The sequence below is a fragment of the Falco rusticolus genome, chromosome 9, assembly GCF_015220075.1.
Source record: "Falco rusticolus isolate bFalRus1 chromosome 9, bFalRus1.pri, whole genome shotgun sequence".
Lineage (NCBI taxonomy): Eukaryota > Metazoa > Chordata > Aves > Falconiformes > Falconidae > Falco > Falco rusticolus.
The window spans coordinates 15,018,947-15,044,139 of NC_051195.1; the positions used below are offsets into that span (position 1 = coordinate 15,018,947).

At 37.6% G+C, this 25,193-nt stretch overlaps 1 protein-coding gene across 5 annotated transcripts in view; it reads right to left on the reverse strand.

Moving 5' to 3' along the window:
* CCSER2 (coiled-coil serine rich protein 2) overlaps positions 1-25,193 on the reverse strand; it is a 73,368-nt gene that overhangs the window by 43,307 nt on the left and 4,868 nt on the right. For 4 of the 5 annotated variants that reach the window (XM_037399913.1, XM_037399914.1, XM_037399917.1 and 1 more), the window contains exons 2-3: positions 14,194-15,670; positions 13,089-13,291 (exon numbers count right to left, since the gene is read on the reverse strand). In XM_037399913.1, coding sequence (XP_037255810.1) covers positions 13,089-13,291; positions 14,194-15,631 — 1,641 coding nt within the window. In that variant the 5' untranslated portion in view covers positions 15,632-15,670. The remainder of the gene's footprint in view (positions 1-13,088; positions 13,292-14,193; positions 15,671-25,193) is intronic. The other variant, XM_037399915.1, reaches the window with a different exon arrangement.

The window sequence follows — 25,193 nt, forward strand, 5'->3', positions numbered from 1 at the left end:
TCTTTTTCCACAATTCAAGATCTCAGACCTCATTCATTTGTTCTCCCTTTATAAAGCAGGCTGTTAAAGGAAAATAAACTTACTATTTTTGTTACTGATTTAGGGAGTTAGGTCTTGCTTCCCATAATAATCATGCACTTCTGAAGTCAGTGAAAACTAGAAGAAAAAGCTCACATGCAATTTAAACGTTCTATAGTGATTGAATTCAATACACAAATTTCTTTAATTTTACTTGCTCTACATCCTAATTTAAGCCTATCTGCACATTTTATTTCATTTTTTACTTTCTTGCTCAAAAAAGACCATATGAGCAATGCACATAGATCATTTAATACAAAAGATTACAACTCCCTAAAAAACTTCGAACAACAAAAATATTGAAGGATAGGTATCACCACAATGGAAAAAAAAAAAAAATAGAAAAAGCACGTCTACAAGCTCAAAATTTGAAAGTAAAAGATCACATATTATTTAGAGCATCAGTATATATCAGCATACCCTTCTGGCATGCCTAGTTTTGATGTTAGTATTCACATATTTTCCCAGATTACTGACATTGCGTTTCTAGAAGCTTTATTTAGTAAAAACTGTACTGTTAAATACGGTTGGATATTACAAACTGTAAACATGCTAGGCTATTTCCAGTATATGTTTTCAGAGTTGTTTACTTAGAGAACACATCAGTAATTACAGGTCACGTTGTTGAATGACAGCACACTAGAGCACATTCCATCTACTTAGGTGTGTTTTGATCTCTTTGTAAAAACAAATGATCACTAGGTTAGAATCAGACTTCAGACTTGTACTTAGTTATTCTTACAGTACCATGCTGTATCCCTTTTGATAAAAATGCATTCTAGCAAGTATCAGTAATTTCCATTATGAAATTAAGGTTATTTTATAAATTCCATTAGTTAAAGGTGCATTACTTATTTTGAACATTGTTACTCTTTACAGCCAAATTTTAGGCTCAGTTTTTCTATATTTACCTCAAGCTGATCTCTGGTTTTCTTGGCTTCATCTTTCAGCAGTTTTTAAGTCATTTGTCCACGTAAAACATTTCCTTCTGTTTTTATGTTAAAAAGATCTCAGACACATACCGGAAGAAAGCTTGACATTTAAATTTCTGACAGGTTTTTGAGATCTCAGTTTGGGCCAAATTTGAGTACGATTAACAGACTTGGAAGATAATGAATACCTAAAACATATCAGAGCAATTTAAGAAACTGCTTAAAGAATGACATTTAAGTCATCCTAAAAATAACAATAATAGAAAAATGAAAAGCCATCTGAGTAGAATTCTATCAGCATCTCCAAAATAACAGAATTACTTTTATAATTCCTTTAGGTAACTAGCATGAAAAAAACATTTTAAAAACACAGTTTTACATAAAAAGAACCCCAAGTCTTAGAAAAACTAGCATCTCTGTACTACAACATACTTCTCTGCAAACTTAGAAAAGCAGTTGTCAAAGTCAAATTATTTAAAGCAGGCATTTCCTTGTGACATTCCATAAAAATAAAAGTTAGAGATCCTTGTCATATGCCATCCTTCATTCTTTTCACACTACTGAAGAGACTATTTAAATAAAACATTTGCTGCCTATGTTCACATAACAATGAAGCCACAGTACCGTGTTTAACCTAAGTCTGATACTATGGCAATGAATATATTTTCTCCTAATACCACACAGGAGAAAAGAGTAATTACAGTAAATCCTCTGGGGCAGGGGGGGAACGAATTAAATAACCACCAAACAAAAAACCCTCTTGAAACATAAAAGGATGTAGGGGGCCGACACCGGGATAGAAAGCTCAATTTCTAGTCCAATGGTTAAGGATCTAAGACGTATCTGATAGTTTCGAGCCAGTTATGCAGTTGATTCACCCAGCGGCAGGAGTCTTCACACTCGCAGCATCAAAAGGACAGAACAGTGCTTGTACATAGGGATGATTCAACACACCCTTCTAATGCACAAGAGCATCCTTCAGAAAAGGACTATGGTAGTGCACTGTATCACTAGTTGTGTTTTTTATTGCAAACTCTGTTTCAGAAATTCCCCGTCCTATCACTTAGCAACAAAAAGGCCAAGCTCTTTTTGAGAGCATGTTATTCACAAAAATGTTGATAAGACTGCTGAACAGACATTGTATCTTTTGTCAAAAATTTCAAGTCCAACAGTCTTAAGAACTAGAGTAAGCAAAGCTTTTTCTGCCTTATGACTTCTGAAATTAAGTAAAACATCACAATACAGCCTTAATACACATCTCAATAGTAAAGTCCTATCACTATACGAAGCAGCCAAGATGGAGCTGAATAGGAGGCCAGTTACAAGATACCTAGCTTCCAGGATTTATTGGGAAAACGTATTACAAAAAGCATGAAGATTACCAAAAGCATCAAGCAAGCATTGACTCATAGGGCGCTAGTCCTGGACAACAAAAACCATCACAAGACAACAGACAGCTTTCAAACTAGTTTTGTAAAGGGAAACCTCTGTATGTCTTCTTAGAACATCAAAAAATACCTACTCTCAAATCAAACCTGCCTTATATGTTTTTGTTTTGTTTAAACTGGAGGGTTTAAATGCGATACACCAGAAGGGCAAGCACTCCAAAAATCTAATTGAGAAAGAGAATTAAAGTCTTGGCAACCATTGCTCCACAATTTGAATTCTTGTTGACAAAAAGCATCACTGGAAAACATGAAAAGTTCTCTTTTCCTCATACGTAAAAATATATACTAGACTTCTTTTAGTTATACTACAACATCTTTTCATAGATTACATTTTTCATTACATACCACAGTATCTGAATATTTTTATTTAAAAAATGCACACCATCAATAACCCTGCCAGCATGGTAGAAATACCTACAAAGACATGCTACATAAAAGAACACTACTTTAAACCTTTCTATTAGCTATTCATATCGACTTTCTTTGTATCATCTGCAGCTAACATGAGAGGAGTATTAAGACATCACAGTATCCCAGATGAAACGTACTCCTACTATTTCATTAGTAGTTGTGTCTCTGTAGTTGTTAAGAACTCCCAGCTGGATGCTTCTGGTGTGACATTTGAATACTACAATCAACATATAGTTCTCCTTCCAGAACAGAATGCCTTTTACTGTCTACAAGAGTTCATTCACCTGACTGAAAGTAGGGACCATTGCAGTGAGCTGTCATAATTTTGGAAGAACAATAAAAATATATACTGTCTGTATGACTCTCTGTAATTTAATATTTGAAAGGAGAACAATTTGAAATTGTACTACTTTGCACCTGAAAGTGATTCATAATGCCTGTGGTGTCAAAGTGTATTACAAGTCTCACGCTATGCTAAAGAGGTTACTGTTATTTCATTCTTTTGCAACTAAAACTTAGATGTGCTTTATGCTCAGAAAAACTAGCAGCTTCAGATGCATGAAATTCTACAGGTATTTTTACACCTGTTTTCTATGCAGTTGCATATGCTGCATCTCCTCTGGCAAGATGCTGAAAATTAAAAAATTTGGATTATCCAGTAAAAAAATATATTGAAGAGGAAAAAAAGTATAAAAAAACACTACAGAAGAAAGTTCAACAAGCATAAGTAAAGGGAGCGAACTACAGAATAATGTGTCCAAAAAACTCAAGGGAAGTGAAGAGTTTGAGAAAAGTACAGAAATTAACAAACTATCATTTCAGGTACTTCAAGACTGAAAAAAGGAAGTTGCTTTTAAAACAAACACTAAACACACTGGGTAAATCAGTTATCTGGAGGGCAGTTAAAAGGATAACTGTGAGTCAAATACGATTCAAGGATGTCAGTAGAGAAGAGGGACACTTCCAGGGTCTTTTCCAATGCTATTGTCAGCATTTGACAACATCCCAGATAGACAGAGAAGAGATAAATAGAGAAACAGGAATTCCATACAAGTGTCTGAAATAGCAACGTTAAGTAAGAACTGAAGAGAACTCTTAAGTGAAGGCAGAAAACTGACAGAAGAAAAAGACACACAAAGGCACATACCCTACTACAGGGCTGAGAAGTAAAACCCACTGAAAATAAAGTCATAAAAAGGATAGAATTCTGCAGGATACCAAAAACAGGATAAAAGGGAGTTATCTTAAATGCTGTACATTGAAAGTCACATTAAAGACAATTAAGCCCAACAGCCGAACAAGTATTTCATCATGCTCTGTAACAGAAGGTTGCCATGACAACAAATGCAAGAACTTTGTTCTGAAAATCCAAGACATTCTACATTTAACTATTAGACATAATGATCTTAAGATTTACTATTCTTGAAAACATTTATGTTCTATGTAGGTTTACAGAAAGTAGACAAGAAATAATTATTAGGTTATTACCTACTGTATCTCAAGAAGTAGCTATGCTTGCTGCTTTTTTTTAATTTTATTATTACAAAATCAGATGTCAGACTTGTGTATGAAATCTGAAGTTCAATAACATCGAGAAAAAGAAGAAAACCAGAAATATTAACTGTTCTGTTGAGACTTCACCAATTCATAAGCAACAGTACTTTCCAAACATGTAGTGCAAATCCCACAGCCACAAAGAACATTCCTTGGCTGCCATCTAGCCTCCATTAATAAGCCTACAAAAAAAGCAACTGAACAAGGAGGCTGGGGGGGTGGGGGGGCAGGCATTTTGACCATCTTCCTGCAGAATTCCAGCAAAATTTAAGAACATTTTCTAATTATTTTTTTCTAAATAGGCAGATGCTTTTAAGCAGAATTTCCACTGCACTGCCAAGCACAGTAACAGAAAGCCATCAGCAGTATGTATGACTAGTAACATAGAAGTAACACAGGCTGAAGAAAAGCTGTCCTTTCTACTCATTGCTTCCAGTCCATTTTCAGAAAAAAGTCTACTGATACCAGAAGTTCAGCATTGCTTTTTGTCCTGGTTTCAGCTGGTATAGAGTTTATTTTCTTCTTAAGCAGCTGCAGTGATGTCTTTCATATTCAGTGTGAGAATAATGCTGCTAACACACTGATGCTTTAATTGTTGCTAAGTAGTGCTTACTGTTAAGTCAAGGACCTTTCAGTTTCCCATGCTCTGCCAGTGAGGAGGTGCACGTGCACAAGAAAGTGGGAGGGGACCCAGCCAGGACCGCTGACCCTAACTGGCCAAAACAGTATTCCACGCCATATGATATCAGGGGACAGCTGGCCAGGAGCCACTGATCACTGTTTAGGGGACTGGCTGAGCATTGGTCAGCGATCACCTGTCTATCTTGGGGTTTATCTTTCTGTTTTCAAGACAGTTATTATAACAGTTATATTATTACATATTTTTTTTAATTATTAAACTGCTTTTATCTCAACCCACAAGTTTATCTTTTTCTCCCCCAATTCTCCTCCCCATCCCACAGAGCCAGGAGAAGGGGGGAGCAAGCGGCTGCATGGTACTCAGCTGCTGGCTAGGGTTAAACCAAGACAGTCCTTTCTGGTGCCCAACACGGGGCTTGAAGGGTTGAGGTAACGACAGAACTGACCCAAACATATTAAAAGAAATTTGTTATAAGCATTCATTGCATTAGTTTAATAGTCACCGATGACAAACTTGATTTGCTCTCAGAGTTGCATTACCTAACATCTTACTTGTAGTATGTGTCCCGTTGTGCTGTTTGTCATCTCTGGGACCTGGGCTAAGGTTATCATTTTGTTGTACTTTGTAACACTGGTTTATGATACAATAGAATTGTTAAACTAATCTGGTATTTGTAGTCACCACTGCTGTCACCCGTGTACTTTGGGAGCCATCTATTGGAAACTACTACTAACTACACCTTTTAACTTTCTTCCTCGAGAAAGACAGACAACCCGTGGAGGAGACATCTTCCTACATCTTCCTCTTCCCCTCCAGGGTAATTACAGAACTGTTTAAGAACTCTGAAAATTTTTAATATCCTTGGAATGTCGAAACCAGCACGGTCCCACTACTAGGAACCATGAAAGTGGTTCAGGTCTTGTTTATAGTGTTAAGCAACTATTTGCCTCTATTCCAACCCTGGTGACAGGCACTGCAGCTTCTCCAACCCCTTGGATTGGAGATTCAGCTGCTGGGTGATGCAGCTGAACCAGAGAACCAACCCATGCCAGTATCATTTGCCCCATACACAACAAGAAATAAACACAAAACCCAACTCATTTAGTAAAAGAGGATGAAGTAGGGACATCACGAGAACAGGACGAAGAAGCAGAACAAGTGGTAACCACTCAATCCCTACCCCCGAGTGAGCTGAGGGATATGCAAAAAGATTTCAGCTGTTGTCCAGGTGAGCACATTATCACTTGGATGCTCCAATGCTGGGACAAGAGGGCTAGTAACCTGGAATTAGACTGTGGGGAAGCCAAACAGCTGGGATCACTTTCTAGGGAAGGTGGCATTGAGAAGGTCATTGGAAAAGGGACACAAGTCCTAAGCCTCTAGAGGCAACTCAAGTGTGAAGGAAAGGTATCCCTTCAAGGAAGATGATGTATGTCACTCAGGCAAGTGGACAGCAATAGAGAGGTATCCAGTACTTAAGGGAATTAGCTGTGCTAGAGATAACTTATGACCAAAAAAACGCGCAGTCACCCACAGATCCAGACAAGTCCAATGCACACAACCCACAGGGTGGCAATTTCTGCAGAGCGCACCATCATTATATACCAACTCATCGGCAGCAATGACCTGGAGAGACGAAGAGGCACCGGTGATGGATCAAGTAGCTTGCTGACTCAAGCAGTATGACAAAAATCTCTCTTCCTCCCTACAGACTTGTATCTCAGCTGTGAAAAAACTGTCCAGGAAGTGGGAAACTGTTCCAGGAGTTTCAGCAACAAGAAGAAAACAGGTCCCACTCACCACCTGTGTGGACCAGTATCTCTGCTATTAACAGTAAATGCTCTTTTGCTCAAGAGAGAGGATCTAGAGGGTGCACACCATTGGGTACCCTATAGTTTTAACTGCTGGACCCATGGACAGGACATGAGGAAGTGGGATGGAAAAATCTACCTCGACCCTAGAGGCAAGGGTATGTGAATTGCAAGGAAAAACAGTCACAGATGGGGGTTCTTCCAGGAAAGTGGCTGCTCCAGTTTCCCATGGGCAGCTGCCCAGAGGGCAAGGGCTGATCTTACACCTGATCCTATGGCAAGGAATTCTAATCTGTTATGAGAAGTGGAGAATCCTATGATCAGGACTGGAGGGCCCCTGCATCCAGCCAGGTAGAAGAGAGGGACAACCAGGTTTACTGGACTGTCTCGATATGATGGTCTGGCACATCAGACCCACAGAAATACAAGTCTCTAGCAGATACTGGTACAGTGTACCATAATGCCATCAAGCTATAGAGAGGTAGAACTCATCTGTATTTCTGGAGTGACAGGAGGAACTCAACAGCTAACTGTATTGAAAGCTGAAATAAGCCTAACTGGGAATATCCAGTAAAAGCACCCCACTGACTAGCCCCGAGTCTCCACGTGTCCTTAAAAGACTTTTACAGTCTACCTACAAATACTGGAACATTTTGCACTATAAAGCAATATGTAATTGCTACAGATACTCTCAACTATCAAAAATAATTGTGAATGATTCTCATTTCACTGACTTGCACTTGTATTATTAGTCTGAGGTTCAGTTTAAAGGAAAATGAGGAGGCTTCAAGTAACTCCTAGCTGAGAAAGGAACCAAACCATAGCCTCAAAATTCAGAGGAACACCATGGGCAGGACTGCCACCAGGACATCAATTAAGTTTCCTCTGTGAGGTAAGTTTTAATCATACCCTAGCTAGATTTTTGGGGTAACCCAAATATGACTTGTTACACATCATTAATATGTCCTACTCTTATACAGTCATCTTAATATACTTGTTTCTAATTAATAACAAAACAAGCCTCAAATACCTCCCAATTATTTTCAAGTAATGCTATTTTGACCAATCTCTTAATTAACTGCCAACAACACAGGAAGCATCTTGTCACTTACTTGCACACATTGTTGCAAAAGTATATTCTCACTACATTATATTGATACATTTCAACAGCCTGAACCAAGAACATAAAAACACCAAAATGCTCTTTCCTCAGAATCACCTCACATGTGGAAAAGCAGCACTCTGATAAATTTCCAGTCTCAAAGAGGATGACAATTATAGTTATAAGGTGATAACAGATCGCAATTGGTATCAATATAGCCTGAATACAAAGTTAGGCATTCTTGAAAAGAAAAGTTAAAGTGCATCTCAAATTTAGAACTGTGGGGACAGTAAGATTCAAGTTTGAGTGTACACATTTTATCCAGAGGGACCAAAGCTGTGAGTACTATTAAAAAATTGGCCTCAACATGTATAAGACACTGCCCCTCCCCTAAAATTCTGATGCTTCGCCACAAAATAATTCAGAGAAAAGATTCAACATTACTGTCCTAGTATGTTATAGAAATGGTATTTTAGGTAAAAATTAGGTAAAAGGAAACTGTGTGCCAATCTAGGTAGTTTTAATCATGTTATACGTAAAACGTTCAGAAACCCCGTTAGATGGGTTAGATATATGTCTCAATTTGTTTTACATCAGTTTTAAAAACGCTTTTCTTGTTTATACTTACAACTTTAAAAAAATACTTCAAGACTACTGTTCTCTCTGGGCACATGTTTACCTGCTCACTATGATTTGAAGATTTCCTACAAGTATGGAAAACAACATGGGAGACTTAAAAATTCAGCAGTAGTTAGATGAGGTACACTAGAGTAATTCTGAAGTGCTACTGTTACTGAGAAGTGATGCAACTTGGTAGAATAAAAAAAAAAAAAATCAAAAAGGAATAGCTATAAACTCAAATTAAAATTTAACATTGGTTATGCAGTTGCCAACTCATACAGGAAACGTCACTTACAAGCTTATGAAATAAAAGTAGTTCTAATTTCTACCAGTATTTATTCTCATATTTCATACAACACTACGAACTGCTGCTCTCTCTCCCTCTCTCCACCACAGAAATTCCAAGCTGTCATTAACAGCTACCTACCACAACTGAAATCCAGGAGTACAAGTGAAGTTCGCTTGATTTTACCAGCCAAAACTGTATAAGACTCACTGTGTCAGCTCTGAATCAAGCAGCTCTCAAAGGCATATATGCTTTCCTATCCCAAAGGAAAAAAGGTAATTTGCCATAAAAGCTTGTTCAAAATGTCATGCCTCTCAAACCAACATCACAAGAGGTTTGTGCACTGCATATAGTCATATAACCTCAATAATATTTGACAGCAGGGACGCTTACATCACACAAGACACAGAAATGCCATCTCATTAAGTAATTCAGTTTCTCACTGCCTCCCATTGCTGTAATAGTTAAGCTCTAAAGTTGAAGACTAGAGCAATAGTGGGAGGATAGACAGTGGCTATTTTCACTCTGAAGGCAGTACCTCTGAAATCACAGTCGCTGCTTTAATTAGAGATTTCCTTTCTCTGACATGAGCAGAAAACCATCTGCCAGCAAACTCTGTCAAAAGAATGGCTGAGGAACCCTGCTAACAAAACATACTGAGAAACAAGTTCGTACTCTTAGCTCTGTATTGACAAGTAATAATACAGACTGAGTTTTACATACCAGTTGCACAATTTTCTATTAAAAGCGTAACTGTGGCCATGTTAATGAAGGATTCTCTCAGATGAATTTGAGATGTCCACAAGTATTATCTGTTCATAATGGAGACTAAATGCAAAACAGGTGACACAGCAGAAATTGAACCTCACACTGTCGAGCAGCTTTCTGCCACAAAACAGTGAAACTGCTAGGTATTACAGTAGGTAGCTGAAACAGGACAGCTAAATGTTAAGAGAGAATACAAATAGACAAATTTAGTCTCTGCTGCTAATTTACAGAGCCATCACAACTGCTCCACTAAGCATCAGTCTTCTCTACAGAATTGAGCAGAAATAGCATCAGTGATTTGGTGGTCAGCAGCACAGACCAGCTGTTGAAAGGAATATAAGGAATAACAGTGAAATGACACTCTAGGAATTTAAGTCCTTTCAAGTTTGTAAGTGTTCAACCAATCTATTTGTTGCCTTCAAAAGTAGGAATAGTGGAATAAGTTACTTTGCTACACAATCAGAAAATTAAATCATTTTCACCCTGACAAGGTCTCAAAAAAACATCCATGTCCTACTTAGTTGTAAGTTCCCACGGCACCATCTTATGAGAGGGTATTTAGATGTCTATAGCTTTTAAACTTCCTACACCGGACCGCATATTTTCTCTGTAATTCTTGGCTGTTAGCGAAGAACATAAAGATTATCCTAAAAGAGGCCAAATTTACTTTAATCCCCTGCCACGTCCTTAAAACAAAGCTCTACTGAGCACAGCAAAGCTACCTGCTTTTCTTCTCCCAAAAAAAGGAGGAAAGAAATTGAGTAACCAGCAAGCTGCTTCCATTGTCTTTGTATTCTGATTGCCATTCCAGAAGCCTAGTTAAAATCCTCTCTGCTGAAATTGCTCTTCACTAGGATTACCCAGTAAGAGCGGCACTGCCATCTATAGAAAGGTTTAGGAAAAGCATTTAATAATTCTTGATACTAAGGATGATACAGCTTAAAAGACTAATGATACAGGATAGAAGTAAAATAAAAAAAGATGAATTTTGCACTAAACACTACCAATTACTCAGTTACTCGCCATCTAACTACCTGAACTGTTATTCAGCTACATTACTTCCACTCACCCCAGCCTGATGCCACGGAAACTCCAGAATCAACTATCTGCTCTGAAGATTTCCCTGGAAAAATATATTCCAAGGGGCAGTCAGGCTAGCATTAGCTCAAGCACTCAAAATTCTTATATCTGATTCTTATCAACTCAATTTTTACACACAGATATTAACTTTTACCCTCACCACACTAGAGGATAGAAGCCGCATAATTTGATCACGTATCTCCCAGCAATCAAAACATGTGATGTGTTGACTAATCACAACAATTATTCTCAACGCCTTCAGTTCTCTATTTTTTTAACCTGTCTTTATACTCACAGCCTGAAAAGAAAAAGAAAAACACGGAACAAAAGCTTACATTAACCTACCCAAGAATGTAATTCTTCAGAAATAATAAAAACTATCTTAGAAATTCTTCCACATCTTCAGATTAAAAATGATCAGTGTTTAATCTTTAGGCTAAAGAAATCAAATACATCATGCTTTCTGCTAAAAACAACAAGCACGGGGTTGGGGGTGGGGTGGGGAAGACACCACTAAAAGGCAATTCAACAAACATCTCAGAGCTACAATTTCCCCCCAAAACCCAAGCTGAGTGAAAATACATTTATGCCTTGTAAAAAATAGATGATTTATTATTGATGTTTCTCTCATTTAATATAAAAATTCACAGTACAGTAAGCACTGTAATTCTGGAACAGCACTAACAGGATAAAAATCAAAATGGGTGGAAAAAACATACAACTTCATAGATTCAACACTAAGTCTTACTTATACCTCCTCCTTTCTCCACTTCAAAACCTAGTAAGGTTTTTAAGCCCTCTCTAAAAGCTACTTACTTTTAATAAAGGAATAAATAAACCAAAACAGTAAAGAAAAATACAAAAAGCTTCTAACGTATGTCTGCTCCACAAGGCTTACAAGAGCTTCTCTCAGTCAGAACGCTGCTTGACTATCAATTCATACACATGCATAAATTAATGCATGGAGGTTGCATGTATTAAAAAACTAGATACATAGTCCAAAAGCATGGGAAAGCAGTGCCTTTGATTTGTTTGATAAGTTACATTGTATGTATAAGAGATATTTATATTTAAAATTTATATCCAGGACACAGTTTAACAAACTGCCATTCTTCCCCAGATACATGAACACACATGCCAGCAAAAAGGGTACTCATTTTTGCCGTGGCCTACGCTAAGCTTGTTTTGTCCCCTGTAAACATCAATACAGCTACAAAGCTCACACTGGCAAAGTCTCAAACTGCTTTTCCAAGCTGGCCACAATTACCACAAGAAGTTAATAATCATTTCTAAACTCTTTTAAAGCAGTACATCCCAACATCATAATTCAAGACAGAAAACAAACACCATCACAAGCAGCTGAAAACACATCAGAAATTTGTATGTAGTTACACATAAAAATAATTACGTAGCTATGCCCAATTTTCAGGGGAAATCCCTGCTGTTCTGCTCTTGGGCTACAGCATACAACCCTACTGAAAATACAAAGTCCAAGTAGGTGCCACAAACCCTGTCAAAGTTCAAAACTGGTGTCTACATTACTAAATTGGTGGTGGTGGCACAGCACATAACACACCTGAAACAAATGAAGCAAGACACATTAATTATACTACATTATTTTTGTTAGAAGTTTTGATTGTTAGTGTCATGTTAACGAAAATCTAAGTTGCTTAATTGAAAAGTCTGTTTGGATAAAGGAATATCATCAGTGAAAAGCGATTAAGGGCAGACAGCATTTTCCTTACACCCACTGAAATCTCCAGGTTGGCTCCCTGACCTCAGCTGGAGGGTCACAGCACCGCAACCACTCTCCATCCATTCTTCAGACTGGATGATGTTTCTTGCAGATGAGTTATAAGTTTAGCAATAAGGAAAAGGTTATTATACATCTTGTGTATTGCACTTGAGACATACAAAGAGTCCTGCTACAGTAAGCTACAGTCAAGTACATACTTTAAAGATTCTATGCTTGAACAAGCTGAAATACCAAAACAAACTTCAGTTCGAAAGGGTCCTACGTGTATACAGTATAGAAACAAGATGATGGACGAAGTCAGATAGGCAACAGCTATTTTCTGGCTTTTTCACTCCTAGGTTTAGAGATGGCTGGGAGATATTTACCCGATCATTTGCCAAAGTTCCTTCATTCTCTGTGATCACTACCACAAAATTGTGGAAGAGCAGGCCTGTTCTGTTCTAACTTGAAACTAAGGGGATAAAGTTTCAAAAAAATCTACCAACTATAAAGGATAGAAGAAACAATTATCCAGAAAAAAAAAATCATTGTTTTAAAAATATACTTAGTAAGCAATAAACACAAAACACTAATTCCGCAAATTATGCATATAAATACATACTATGCTGTTCATTTCTGAAGAGTCGTAACTTCCACATGGATGGACACTTCCAATAGGTTCCAACCCTTCTTCATCCCACATATACGTGCCATCAGAGCTGTCAGATGGAGAAAGTTCAAAAGATGACCCAGCTCTGTAATTCATCTCTGAAGAAATCACATTCTCAGCAGTATGCTTTGTGCTTTCACTGTTGTCATCCACTGCTTAAAGAAAACAGGAGTAGTTAAGACTAAAAATAATCCAATATTCCAAAAATAAACATTAAGATGTGTATTATTGGAGTGTTAACTCTTCTGAAACCATACTGTAAGAGAAGTATCTTAAAGCATTCTACAGTATTGTTCACTCATCCTAGAAAGAAAAAAGTTCAGGCTGCTTTGGTAGCTACAACTAAGTATCCTTCCAGCCTACACATTTGCTAGCCTTTTACACAGCAGTAATGCGCCCATCATGAAAGCTACTTTCTAAAATTACGCATCTTTTAAAAATATTAGAAAGTGCGTCCAAAAGTATATCCTTTGGATCCAATCTTTCAGCTGTAGCTTCTCTCAAAACAAACATGTACTATGAGAAGCCCATCAGAGACTTGAAAATGTGGCTTTTAAAAGCACCTTCTGTCTCCAATAATTTTTATGGAATTAATATAGCATGTGTCAGGAAAAACAAAAAACCAATGACATTCCTATTTATAATTTAACTGATTTTAATTAGACACCTTACACTTATTCACAGTACTTAGAAGCAGTTAAAGCTGTTCTCTGCCTACAGAGGTGTAGGGGGCAGGAGGGGAAGAGAAATTTTCCTAGCAGTTCATCAGTCCAGAGAAATGAATGGCAAAGCAAGGATATGACGAATCCCACAACCAATTCACAAGCGTGGTTGAAGGAGGTATCATTCATTCTCACCCCGAAGAAAAAGAGGTCTTCAGAATCATGCTTGGGAAAGATAACTATCTTGCACTGTAAGAAAAGAAGTGGGCCAGTATAGAGCCAAGTTCCATTCTGAAACAATTCATAAACAATTGTCAATTACATAAACCAGCTTACAGTTACAAAATCTTTATTTAGTACTTGAAATGTCAAACAGAACATAACAAAGTATTTACCAGACACGTTTATATCAAGCCATTCATCAGCATTACAGCAAGATCCTCCACTTTCCTTGAGAGAGGCGAATGGCTCGATCGACATTACACTCCCATGCTCTAAATCTTGAAGGCAGCTCTCCTTTTGCTGTATTTGTATAGTTCTGTTTGGGTCTTCTATATCTATGAAATCATCACTGAAGTCTTCACTCAAATCATTTTTTTCTGAGGATGACAATGAAGATATAGATATTTCATCTCCATCATCACTCATACACATGACTTTTGACCCATGTTTTCCCACACTTTCATGCAGACCCTCATCAGATTCTGTTCTTTGAGAATTGCTCTCTATAATACTGTTTTTCTCAATTGCTCTATTAATATTTGTTGAAATTTCAGAATTCCGCCCAATGCATGTGTCAGGAGTTGTACTTTTGCTGCCATCCACAATGATATTTCCAGCAAATCGCTGCCTGGTAGGCTTCAACAGAGAAGGTCGACTTAATCTGTATCCAAATGAAGGTGCTGACCCAGATCCATTTGATAGCGGGGGCTTCTTTGAACAAGGAGTTGACATGCTCGAGTAGGGCCTGGTAAATCCATACTTCACAGGTTCGTTTCCATTGGGTACATCCAACTGACATGCATTTCTTGACAACAAAGTCGACCTTTGAGATGTCCTGGCAGCTAGATTTTGACTATGATAAGGCCTTGTAAGATCCACAGCTTTATTAAAGGAATGCGACCTGGTTAAAGATGCAGTGGGAAGCAAAGAATTCTGAATAGAATGTGAAAAACTTTGTGATCTTACCATTTTTTCACAGGAGAAAGCCTTACTGTTGTCTGTAGATTGCGCCAGGCTTTCTCCCGAACTTGTCCTTGTGGCACTGGAATTAGCTCGAGGTCTCTGCAAACCTACCACTGGCCTATTTCCATAAAATCCATTTAAATGTGATTTTGAAGCATTGAGTCCAGAATATGAGGTCCTTCCTGACAGGGTACCTTTGGCGAATTTTGCTGAACTAGAGAGTCCAGGCAAAGACTTTGGATTTAATTCCTCAGTAGAAGACACAAACATACTGGTTTGCTTTGCTGCTTTTGATGTAACTGAAGCAGTACTGTTCAAACCCACCCTGAGCACATCATTACCCAATGCTCTTTGGGACTGAGAATATTTCTCAGAATCAATTAATTTTTCATTACAGTTATGTTTAGAGTTGGTCTCTCTCCCATTTTGATCATTAAGTTGATATTTATTTGATTTTTTCCAGTTGAAAGAAAAGGAAGACATGCGAACAGTGCCACTGTGCTTGCTGAAATTTTTGCCACCATTGTTCCCTGCTAAACTAACAGCCGTCCCATTTGGCATAGGTTGCAAAACACTTCCTAAAGTTTTCGTTCCATATTTCGGTAGCCTGGAAACCAAGGATGTCCTGCTTTGATTTTTTTCTTCCATGAGCTATTGGGTACATTGGTCCTCAAAGGGTGCTTGAATCTAAAGAAAAAAAAATATATATATATATTAGATCTGAAACAACCACACATTAAACAATTTTCTATACCTTTGCATCTGTATGTTTACTACATTCCTGTGCCAAATATACCATAGTGATACCAAGTAACCCATACACATTTTGTGAACTCCAGAGAAATACCTGTCACCAGCAGTTATTTGGTAGTAATGTTATTCACATTGCACCTCCCTCCCCCAACTTTCATTCTCTAGAGAAACTGCCTTTTTTTTTTTCTTCTCCTCCTACTTTTGAAATCTATGAAGTAAGCAAGCTTAAAAAGAGGTTGGAGGGGTGGTTTTTTTTTTTCATTTACTTATTTTGAGCAGCAAACCAAATTTTTCAACTGCATTACAATTATTAAATACCTAAAACTTCACACTTAAAAAAATTCCACAAATAGAACACAGCACAAACCTGTGGTCAGTAATGTAAAACTGCAAAAACTATAATGTAAAAATCTGACTACAAGCTAAAGTTTTGAAATATTTTTTCTTCCAGTTTCCCCAACGCCTATGTTACAAGATACAAAATAATCACTCATCATCCAGCTTCTCCACAGCACTTTTTCCCAGATCTCATTGATATCCCCAGTTCAAGATGAACATTCCTAGCCATTTTTCCTTCTGTATGGGAACTGTCGTCTATTTTGGTCATCTTATTCATGTACAAGAATTAAGTTACAAGGCAAGAGTTGCATAAGGTCAGTGTTAGTGAAAATTTTACTTCTGTGCCTTAGCTACAAAAGTATGACATAAAAAAATAATTACAGGATTCACACATTACTTTGTATCTTGAATTTTGCTCCTGTCCACCTGATTTGGAATACAGGGACTCCACTACAGCCTTCAATGAAGATCAATGAAGTTGTATCTCAACTTACAGTTGTGTCATTTTGGTCTATTTTATATCACATTTATTTTACAAAGCCATGACGGCTTTACAGACATAACTTTGCCTTGAGAATTTTTGCCTTGAGTATTCTGATCTCCTTGCTTTAACACACTGCTTTTTGTTTCTTCCACACTTATCTACGTATCCATCCTACTATTTGGACAACTGTGTCTGTATCACCCTTCTGTAGAGCACCTTAAGTCTGTTGTTTTCCCTGGCTATACAATACAAATAACTTATCTAAATGTTATTATTGAAGGCTTGCAATTTAGACAATAAGGCCTCGAAAAGTCTCCAAGTTTCAATGTTGCAACTTCTTAGGAAAAGTTTTATTCTTGTGTTAATTTGGGTGTTCACAAGACCAGGTTTCTGTTTCTTTCAAGACAGCTTTAAAAGTATATCTTGCTTATGCTAGCCTGGATTTTACATTTTCATCAGTTCCACCTCCAAGTCTCACAATAGTGTAAAGACACAGAATTTCAGTCATTCATATGTTATTCCCTGAAATTATTATCTGTGTTTCTCTTTTCACAGATCTACACAGAACTGGCAGAACTGAAAAGATATGAAAATTCTTTAACCACAGAAATCATGATAAGAATCAACATACACCAAGCAAAATGTTATTTGCTCAGGTTATAGAAAACACCTGTGTAACCACAGCAAGCACTACCTTAAGGTGAGTCACTCCCCAAGCTCCAAGACCTCACTAAGTAATACTTAAGATAAAATCAAGGTGGCATTAAATTTATGCAAAATGAAGTACCCTTAGGATTTTGTAAATTACTAAGATGCCCCAGAGCTGTACTTCTGGAAGTAGATCTATATTAAGATATGAAGAGAAACATCCTCAGAGACATGGCTTTTTAGGGGCTCCTAACCTAGCAAAAATATCAGAACATACACCCTACAGCTGGCAGAGTGCATTTCCATTAGGAACACACAAATCCAGAGTTTTCAAATACTAAGTGAGCTCTAGAACACCAGAGACATGACCCTCACCTAGGCATACAAATAAGAACACAAGTATTTCCCCCTGGCAAATTTAACTCATTTTGTATAGGCATGTGCCTGTATGTGAATTTAAGTGTCTCATGTCAGATGTATCTCAAAACCACTATGACCAACATAATTACTAAAAAAAGCATTCACAGCACCTCATTCACTATCTGTACTCATAAAAAAAACAATAAACCCCCATGCCTACAGTATACACATGTATACCTTGCAAATGAAAAAAAACCATTATACTTTAATACCAAGTGTATCTATCTTTGATGTTGGCTTTATGTCAAATATATATAGTAAAGCCAATGAAGTACACTTTTAAAAAAATCTCCCCATGATTAAAAAATGGCCTTTAGCCTCACAATGAATTCATTCACAGCAAGCATCATACTGTAGATCCATCAAAAGATACCCCGACTAACAAAAAGGCTCAAGTCGCAAAGAAATCTTCCAAATTAAAGAAGTTAAATTAGAAAGCTGCTAATGTAACTTCCATGCTTTATAGATAATTCCCTTTTCACATCTGTCTAACATCTCTTAGGTGACAGCAAAATTTAAATGAGGCCATTTAATTAGATTACTTCTAATCCTCCACCAAGTGCTGCAAATTAAACTTAAAAAGAAGAGCTTTCAGTTCTTTAGGAAGGGTGCCTGCTCATTTATTCTTAACTAGGGAAAGACAGAATATTATCTGTCAAGAAAACTGATTACTTAAAACATTTCAGATAATTAAACAACATGCAATACTTGTTTGTGTTTTGTTAGCTACATCACTAACTACTGCGTCACCTTTCCTATTCTAGGTTGTATTTGTTTCTTTGAAATACAAAACACCCCCGAAATTTATCAGTATTCTGTCTGGCAGGTGTTACTTTTCCCAGAAAATGGGAAATTTTCTCACCAAGTTCTCTTAAATATCCTGCATCTTGACATCTAGTTACCACTAGAAATTACACTACCCTAACAATGGAATTTCCTTATCAAGAAGCACAGCACCTGCAAGTTAAAATATTTCTGCATTCCACAAAACTCAGGTTGAATTCAACTTCTGTGACATTCAGCTGTATTATGAAGAAATTCAAAGTAGCTTTATACCTCAGCAATCTATAGAATTTTTAAAACAGACATCTGGGCAAACAAGTCTTACATGCTTTGCCTTGGGAAATACATTATCTAGTGCACACAAGACTAATCAGGAATTAAGCTAATTATAAAGAGCCTCGTCTTACATAATGATCCAGGGAAAAGGAATTAAAACTCACAGACACTCTCTGAAGTATAATCTGAATCAACTGAAAAGCTGCTACATCCTTACCTTCAAGGATATTCAAGATCCTGGTGATAAGTAAAACTATATTCACTCTCCTTTGTGCCTTCTGTATAAGATTATTTACACCTCGGGATACTCCAATGTTAGTTTCAATTAGCAAACACAACATTCACCTTCACTTTATTTACAGTCTGTTTTAACACCAGAAAGGCAGTTTCCTATATATTAGCTTCTCAACAAAGTTTAATTTTACACCCGAGACTCCACCTTACATGTTGAGGAATAATTATTAAAGCAGAAGACAGCTTAAGGCTCATATATTTAATGTTTGGGAATCTTAAAATATTGTGATCCCTACGATCCATGCCACCAGAGGGCTAAAAGCATTTTCAGGTTCCAAACAGATTACAATGAGTGGGACCAAATTCCCCTCCTATTGTCATAGCAGTATGGAATAAGCAGCTGCGCGATTAAATTTATCTGACAGACTAGGGCAATTCTGCAGAACTATTGCTATGCCAACAGTTTCAGTTGTATGTTTCATACTTCTTCTCAATTTCAAGACCACCTAAATAGAAATGCTGAGTAGTAACTTAAGCTACTTTTCTTAAAGCAACTTCCTTCCCAGAGTGAAGAAATTTTTTCTTGAAGCAGAGACAAACATAAGTTTGTATAACAAGATTGTGCTGGAAAAGCAAGATCGTCACCACCTCCTTGCTGCTTCTGGGTAACAAAAATGGTACTTTCCTGTAGGTCTGTAAGGTGGCAACTATAGCAGTACACAAGCTTCCTTCCCTACCCAGAAACATTACATCCGTCAGTGTCCATATATCACCAAACACCAGCTATTAATCAGTCAATTTTGGGTTTGGTTTTTTTTTTATTTGGTGTGGGCAGACTGTCAGAATAACTACTATGAAGCTATGCATAAATGGATTATTTCTATCTGCCATCACGTGCTGGATGTTACTGAAGCCAATTAAGTTTAACAACCACATTTGCCAAGCCAGACCTTATACTCCTATCACTTGCCTTCTGCAAAAGACCTAAGAATTAAGATACTATCCAATTTACTTGTTTGGCTCAGTGACAGGTGAGCTGAAGCAGAAGTTTACCCTTATGCATGCATATTTATCTTGCCAACTCTACAGTGCAACAATTTCCAGGAACCTTCATGCTTTTTCCTAAAAGCAGAAGTACATTTCTAGTATACAAACAGCACGGACAGGAGGGTGAGAACACTCCTCCAATGGCAGCCTGCGTTATCTCCTTTAATGAAAAGCTTACTTGGCCACAGCACTACATTAGAGCGGAAAAAAGAACTGTTAACTACTGCCCAAGCAACACAGAAAATGAGTGAAGCCCACCCTTGGGAACTGAAGAGCAAACAGCAGGCAATGAGCAGATGGCTTCAGGCAGGCACAATCTACTTACTACCTCAAGCAACAATTACATCCTGTTTTCTGCACCACACTTGTAACAGGAGAGCCCTGCTGAAACCGGAGACACAAGACCAGCTCTTCAAGGTGCTACGGACATGCTTCAAGGCAGCTACTCCTAACTTCCCACTGGTTTTCATGGTAAATAAGATACGCGCTTGCCAATTTGTTGAATAACTGCAGTTTACTTCTAGTTATCATCTGCTGAAACTAGATATACCACATGACTTTTGTGAATTTAAGCACATGCCTATTTCACTTCTGTCCACTGTACACGACTTATAAAAGCAACCTCTGTGCACCTCTGGATTTTAGCATCACAACTTTTATTTATTTTTCTGTTCGTGTCACATAGAATGCAGATCTCTTCACTACTGATTCGTGCTGAAACAACAATAACTAAAGAAGTATTTTTCTTAAAAATGTAATTTAAAAATGCATTAGGGGAGTTATGTGAAAATACCTTCTTTCTTCCAGTGTAGGGAGGCATTGAATGACATAATGGAAAAATCAGGAAGGCCCCTGTAACAGATGCAGCAAAAGGCTTCTTTAGCAAATACTTAAGAACACTGCAAGATGGGCAACATGGCTGCAAGTCAATTTTCAGCTTTAAAAGGACCATAGGAGCTTAAGAAAATGAAAGAAACTGGCAGGAGATCTAGCTAGAAAACACCTGCTCTGAGCAGGACAAGCCCTGCGGAATTAAAGATGATGAATCCCAAGGAAATTGTGCATGTTTAATGAATTAAACTGAATCAGAATACAACTAGAAATTCTGATGCTCCAAGACTGAACTTCTGGTATTTACAACTGTCATATATTCGTTTGTGCTATTTACCCTGCACAGACTGGCTCCAGTTCAGCCAGAAAAAAAAAGCGACCTCTCAACTCCAAGATCCAGCACGATTTATCAGCTCTGCAGCATAACCTTCCAAGCCTGCCTGCCTTCTTGTCTTCAGTGCCTCAGAAATGCCTGTTCTCGAGTCAATTCCCAGTGCTTTAGGAAGGCATCCATGAATTTTAGCATCTCTCCCTTTCCTATGTCCCAACTGCACAGTGATTAATACTAGCATCCTTGACAGTCTGCCTTTTGAAGGTACCGTAATTATAAATTATGGTAAGAAATTCCAAGACACTGAATGCTTATTCTTCTGTTTCTCTGAAATCACTTTGGCCTTCTACATTCAAAGCTGTCAGATTCTGTTCCCCAATCTCAGAGAGCTTAGAGGTCAGTCTTTTCCTCTTCCTCCTCCCTCACACTCAGGCACGTTGATGTTCTACCCACTTGTAAAGTTTGATCTATCAAATACCAACCAAAGCAGTTAGCCAAGCTGATGTGCTGAATTTCAGTTAGTGTTGGTCAGAATGCACTAGATCAAGGAAGATAAGCACAGCATGATAGCAAATGGAGTTAAAGGGAGCAGAGAACAAGAAAGAAACGATGAAGATATCGGGGCTTCTGTATTTCTAACATTGAACAGTATCTTTTGTCGATACAGTAAATTGATGTGACATTCCATGCAGTCTTTAAAAGCATTGTTGATATTCATCAGAATACGGTTCCTTAATGCTTTGTAAGGCTAGAGGACACAAGCACTTACTGGAGAAAAAGAAATAAGGAAATTCAGCTCTACTTCGTAGAAGAAAGCTACCAGAATACTTCCAGAATCAAAAATTCCACTCACATTCCTTAGGGCCACGCTCTCAGTTCACTCTGCCATTAATGCTATTTACACTGAGTATCAGGCACCTCAAGGAAGAAGAAAAGGGCTAAGTGCTATCTGCCCAGAAATGTATGTTTTGTAATAGTTTGCCCATAGAGACTACACATTTTAAGCCCCAAATTTTTACAACAAACCTTACTAAAAGGTTGAAATAAGACAGGAATTGAGTTATGATAAAACCCTGAAGATTTTATTGGGGTAGGAGCTGGGGGGGGAAGTCATGCAAATTTTAACTACAAGTAAGACCTCCGCTAAGGTTTCTCAAGTAGGCAAATCTGTCCTGATTTTTCACATTCTTACAAAACTAGTAAGTCAGAAGGCAGTCAAGGTCCAGATGCTTAGCCAGGGAACAGCTTCAGGACAAAGAAAAGAAGATGGAAGAAGAGATACTTGGGGGTAGGGATATATTATTTCTTCCTTTTTGGCAGGCCTGATACTCTCTTTTATTGGGAGTAGACTTTAAACAGTGCCCTTTCACATTCCTCTTAAGTGTTAATACAGGTTATTATAGTTCATTCGTAAATGAGATATGAAATGCAACAACACTTTTCTGTATCAGTGCTGACAGCCTAACTGTTCTTGGGGACAGAGGTCACCCAGCAATCAGAATAAAGCATTGCAGAAGCACACAGCCCCTCTGCAGCTGCCAAAGATCTGATGCATCCTCACGGAGGAACTCATCAATTCGCTTCTTCAAAAGATCTACTCTTCTTGCCACAACAGAGACAAAACATAGGTCTACTCTGACTTTGTCAAAATTCTGGAAAATGCCTTTAATTTAGAACTGATGGGGGCTCAGAAACCGGTGGCCAATGTCTTCTCTTTCAGTTTGCTTTTGCGCACTCATCCACTCACTCATCCAAATGCAGCAGAGATATATCCTGTTAAATCTGAACTAGCAAGGTTAACTACCTGCAGATATGAACACCACGCACTTCCTGCATAACCAACTCTTCAAACCACAAGATCGAGAACATAGTAAGGCTTTCACTGGAAGTCTAGAGAACACTGGGTGCAGCTGATGAAAAACACTCCATTAGGTGTCCCGATCCCAAGAACAGCTTTCAAACATTGTAACAGGCAGATGAGATACATTGTAATAAATCAGAAGCAGAAACAATTGACATAATCAGGACTAATATACCTAGCTCCAATGCAGAAACCCTCCTGATAGAAGGAATTAAATTATGTGAGTTACTTAATTTGTTATGCTTTACAAGGAACAGCCTTCTGCAGACAGAACCAATTCAGCAGATTCAACCTTAGCAAGCAAGTCATGCAGACCAAGCTTCTTCAATAAGGTAGCTTAACATCTCCTAAACTGCAAAATATGTATTGTTCTCAAAATTTTTATTGAAGAGATACAAAAAGCCTTTATTTTCTTCAATTCTTTAATGACATTATTCAGTTTTAATTGTTACTGAATCTATGAGGATAACAAAGGGGAAAAACAAACTAAGAAGAGCCATACACTGCCTGTCTGCCTTACAGATCTAATGCTCTGCAACCTAAAGACAAAGTCATGCAGCTACAAAGAAGAAAAAACCTAAATTATCATATTACTCAATCATTATTCACACACGTGTACAAAAGTACTGCAACTATAAAGCACATCTATATCTAGATTATTCTCCTATGCTGTCTTAAAGCTTGCTTGTATTTGGCAAGATTTCTGTCCTGGAAGATAACCCATAATTATGTCTATGTGTGTACATATATATTTGAAAAACTCTGATCTTTCCCACTTGACATAATAGCTGCCTTTCAGAAAAGTTTTTAAACTGACATCACTATTTATATCATAAAGGCAAATTAACTTTTATGCCATAGTTAAGATTGACTAAATAATCCTAAACATCAATCGCAGGCTAGAATCCTAGTTTTCTAGAAGTGAAATGATGGATCTCAATCTCTCCTTTCAAAAATTTTGTGATTATGTCTGCAAAGCAACTGACAGCAAAAACAGGCCACTGCTTTTGCTCATGGCGTTATTCCTTCAGCAACAGCATTTCATGCTAGCAATTTCAATCTTTCTGATTTTATTCTTACAAAACAGACATACAATTCGAGTTCAGACATACAAGCAACGTCATTCTGCAAACAGGTAGGAATTACCTGCTGTTGTCAGTCAAATACTTCGTTTAACAGAGGAGCCACCCTCTTCCCTCAGAACTATCCACTGTCACCAAATGATTCAAACACACCACTCCCATCTCTAACTCTACTAGGAAATATTTACCTCACCATTGATTCACTTAAACTTAACAGCTTCCAGTTATCATTTTCTGTTACTTATTTAGTAACACATGCTACCTGGAGCAGGATTTTCTTGCTGATAAGAATAAGCAGGCTGGAAGCCAAGTGAAACTTTGAATACAACTGATTATAAATGGAAATATCCCTTTTTAGACTGCCACCTTGTCCATCCTACTCATCTAGTTTATTTATTCAACTGGTTCATCTTCTCCTTAATAAGGACATAAAGCTATCTTGAGCTAATACCTTGTTATGGTGGTACAGAGTTCAATATGTTTTTGTATTGATTGTACAGAAACAGATATTACATACTACCCATCTGAACCACTGCTAAACAGCTTATTTATGTAGCTATCTTAAGATTAAGAATTCCCATTAGTTTAAATCTGCAACAAGACTGCCCTTACCACCAGTACCTAAGATACTTCCCCCGCCCCCCGGCTCCAGCCACACGTGCTTATTCTTTCTACTGCTGCCTGAGTAAGGACTCCAGTTATAGGCTAAGCTGAATGACAAGCAGAGATAACTGAAGGAGAATGCATGTAATTCATAGACTTACTGGTACTGAGAGTAAGTCTGAAGAGGTTCACAGGTGATAACTGAGCAAGACTAGACAAGCTGAAGCAGAAGGAAGACGGAACAGTTCTGGGAATGCCTTTTCTACATATTATCAATGCTATTTCAACATAGTTTAGGGTTTTTTCAGAAGATCATGACCTTGAGACAATAACACGTGAAACCATTGCTACAGATTTAAAAAAAACATATCACTAAGACAGCCACTGCTGGATTAAAAGAAGGCTAGAAAAAGGACTGACAAAGAAAACTTTTAAGACTTAAAGACAGTAAGTAAACCCCAGATAAGCTTGAAATATTATATAAATCATAATGTTTCTCTGGGTCTGGATCATGGTAA